The sequence below is a fragment of the Ciona intestinalis genome, unplaced genomic scaffold (genome assembly GCF_000224145.3).
Source record: "Ciona intestinalis unplaced genomic scaffold, KH HT000784.1, whole genome shotgun sequence".
Taxonomy (NCBI): Eukaryota; Metazoa; Chordata; class Ascidiacea; order Phlebobranchia; family Cionidae; genus Ciona; species Ciona intestinalis.
The window spans coordinates 2,266-4,491 of record NW_004191105.1 but is presented as its reverse complement, the minus strand read 5'-3'; the positions used below and the strand labels follow the sequence as shown (position 1 = coordinate 4,491).

At 41.4% G+C, this 2,226-nt stretch overlaps 1 protein-coding gene across 1 annotated transcript; it reads right to left on the bottom strand.

Moving 5' to 3' along the window:
* Nucleotides 1–17: 17 nt before the first annotated feature.
* On the bottom strand, nucleotides 18–2,199 carry LOC113475526. Its single transcript, XM_026839719.1, has 2 exons — nucleotides 1,395–2,199; nucleotides 18–1,319 (listed from the first exon to the last, which is right to left on the bottom strand). Exons 1-2 carry the CDS (start codon nucleotides 1,728–1,730, stop codon nucleotides 135–137), a joined length of 1,521 nt encoding a protein of 506 aa, XP_026695520.1. The 5' UTR covers nucleotides 1,731–2,199; the 3' UTR covers nucleotides 18–134.
* Nucleotides 2,200–2,226: the final 27 nt, after the last annotated feature.

Sequence of the window (2,226 nt, the reverse complement as noted above, 5' to 3'; positions counted from 1 at the left end):
TTAATTCCATGGGTTGGATTTGTTGCAGAAGCACACAACTTTGTCGCGCTCTCGCCCAACCAGCGTACAAATGCTTCACAAACATCAACTTTATCCCATGGTAACGTTGCTGGATTTTGTAAAGCGCAGCTAACTTAAGATAATTCATTTGCAAAATCGGAATAAAGCAGCGCACGACAAACAAAGGTGATATCTGTCAGGTTATCCAACGTAGCCAAGGTATTTTTTGCGTTGGACGTTGCATTTCCACGAACCGGTGTGGTTTCCTCGGATTTATCGGTAAAATACTCTATGACTGTAGTATAATTATTCAAAAATGAATCGACAGCTCTATATTCGAACTGCGCCCAGCGCGTATCACAAAATCCTTGAGGAGCATACCATTTCCGCCCGCTTTCTTCTGCCAATTCCCGTCCTTCTTCGTACCTCTTTCCCCATTTAAACATGGTGGAAACACTATGTATCCTATCCAACACACCTCGCTTATTTTTATTAGATAACCAATATGGTGGCTGAACATCTTTTCGCGCCAATTCCAAGCCATGGGCCAGATCCCAATGCACTCCGCACCAATCCGCCGACATACCAAACTTTGAACTCCAATGACCTTTAATTTTTTTAAGAATTTCCCCGTCAACAGAAGCAGCACTTACTTGATTTTTGGCTATTCCAAAGTCAACCACAATACCGTCAACAAGCGCTACGATGTCAGCACCGCTTAAATCGCTTCCCATCACAGGAGACGAAAGATAGAGTGGTGTGATTACACCATTAAAAAGCACGAGACCCCCGGTCATTAGCATTGTGCGCCTATGCAGCGTCAGCTTGTCAAAATTTAAACAAACTAAAGGAAGTTTGTTAGTTGCAGGAGTTTTAGTGTTAAACCATATCTTCACACGTTCTTTAGCTTTCTCGTGCGAAGATACAATAAAACGACGTGCCAAGTGACGACTGTGGCCAATATCCCCAATATCAGTTATGTGATTCGCCATACACAAATTCCGCTCACTGCGCAGGAGAGAGTCTCCCTCCTGCGCGCCATGCAACCATATCCGACCAACTGTTAATTTGGTATTCGCAGCCTTTTTTTCCATATCCCTTTCCTGTCTGACAATGTCCTCGCAGTGCTGGTGAAATGACGAGTACAAATGTCGACGTATCGACCAAACCGTTTTCGAAATAGTTCGACCATTTAAAGTAAATCGTGCCAGAGTATGGTCTGAAGGGTGGGCAAGAGGGTGTCTCAGAGCAACGTCGTGGCAAGTTTTGCAAATTAAATCGTCTCCACATTTAATTATAAAATTAAAAGAACTTAATATCTGCTCTACTGAGCTTATCTTTTCGGGCGAAGAATTGGCACTAGCGGACGAAATTTGCTTTATTTTTGCTGATACCTTCTCGGCAAATATTTCAATGAAATCTTCTGAAAGGAGAAGATTTGCTGCATTTGTGTTCCTGTTGTCGGTCACATCATTTCCCTCCTCGACTTGCTTGGAATGATCACTTAAACTGGGGACCGATGAAGTGGAAGCTTGGGCAAAGAAAGACGTTATTCTTGTTGTACTTTCATTTCCTTCTTTTATTAAAACCGGCTCACCACCACTGCACCGAACTGAACTGCCGATGTGTTGCTCGCAATCCCATTTAGAGCAATAGGATTTACTGCATTTTGAACAACGGTGGCGGTTTTTGGATAATTTTATTTTCTTGCGTCCTAATATTTCAGCCATTTTTTGCAATACGTGATTTATCAAAGGTCACAGCAATAGAATAAAAATAGTTGTACCACTCATTATTACGTCACAATGTTCCATATGACATAATTTGTGTCAATCAAGAGCCGGTAGGAAAATGTACTAAAAAACTTTGCACGAACCGTTACGTCATTTTAGCTATCCGCCGTGTTTCGAAGTGTAACCAATACGGTTAAAATGGAGCGCTTTTGCGTCGTCAATTATTCCGTTTTTAGGAAAACAAAGGGTTTATTGTCAGCCGGACGTAAAAAAGTTGATTTTATTATAAATATGACATCGTTCCATTTAAAAAATCCGGACGTTTTTTAACGATCTGGACGGTGACATTATCACTGAAAAAGGGGTATTTTTACAATCCTGCTGCAATCTAACCATTTCCTTCTTGGTTCGTCTTCGGATAAAGGTGGATGTGCACAGCGTGGATAGATAAGGCTATCATGAACATGTACATTTTGTATTGTGGTTCANGGAT

Excerpts from the sequence above, each read along its gene's own strand:
- LOC113475526 (XM_026839719.1), bottom strand. The coding sequence starts at position 1,730 with ATGGCTGAAATATTAGGACGCAAGAAAATAAAATTATCCAAAAACCGC. Across the intron at positions 1,320-1,394 it reads TTGAAATATTTGCCGAGAAG|ATATTAAGTTCTTTTAATTT; the intron begins GTATCAGCAAAA and ends TCAGTAGAGCAG.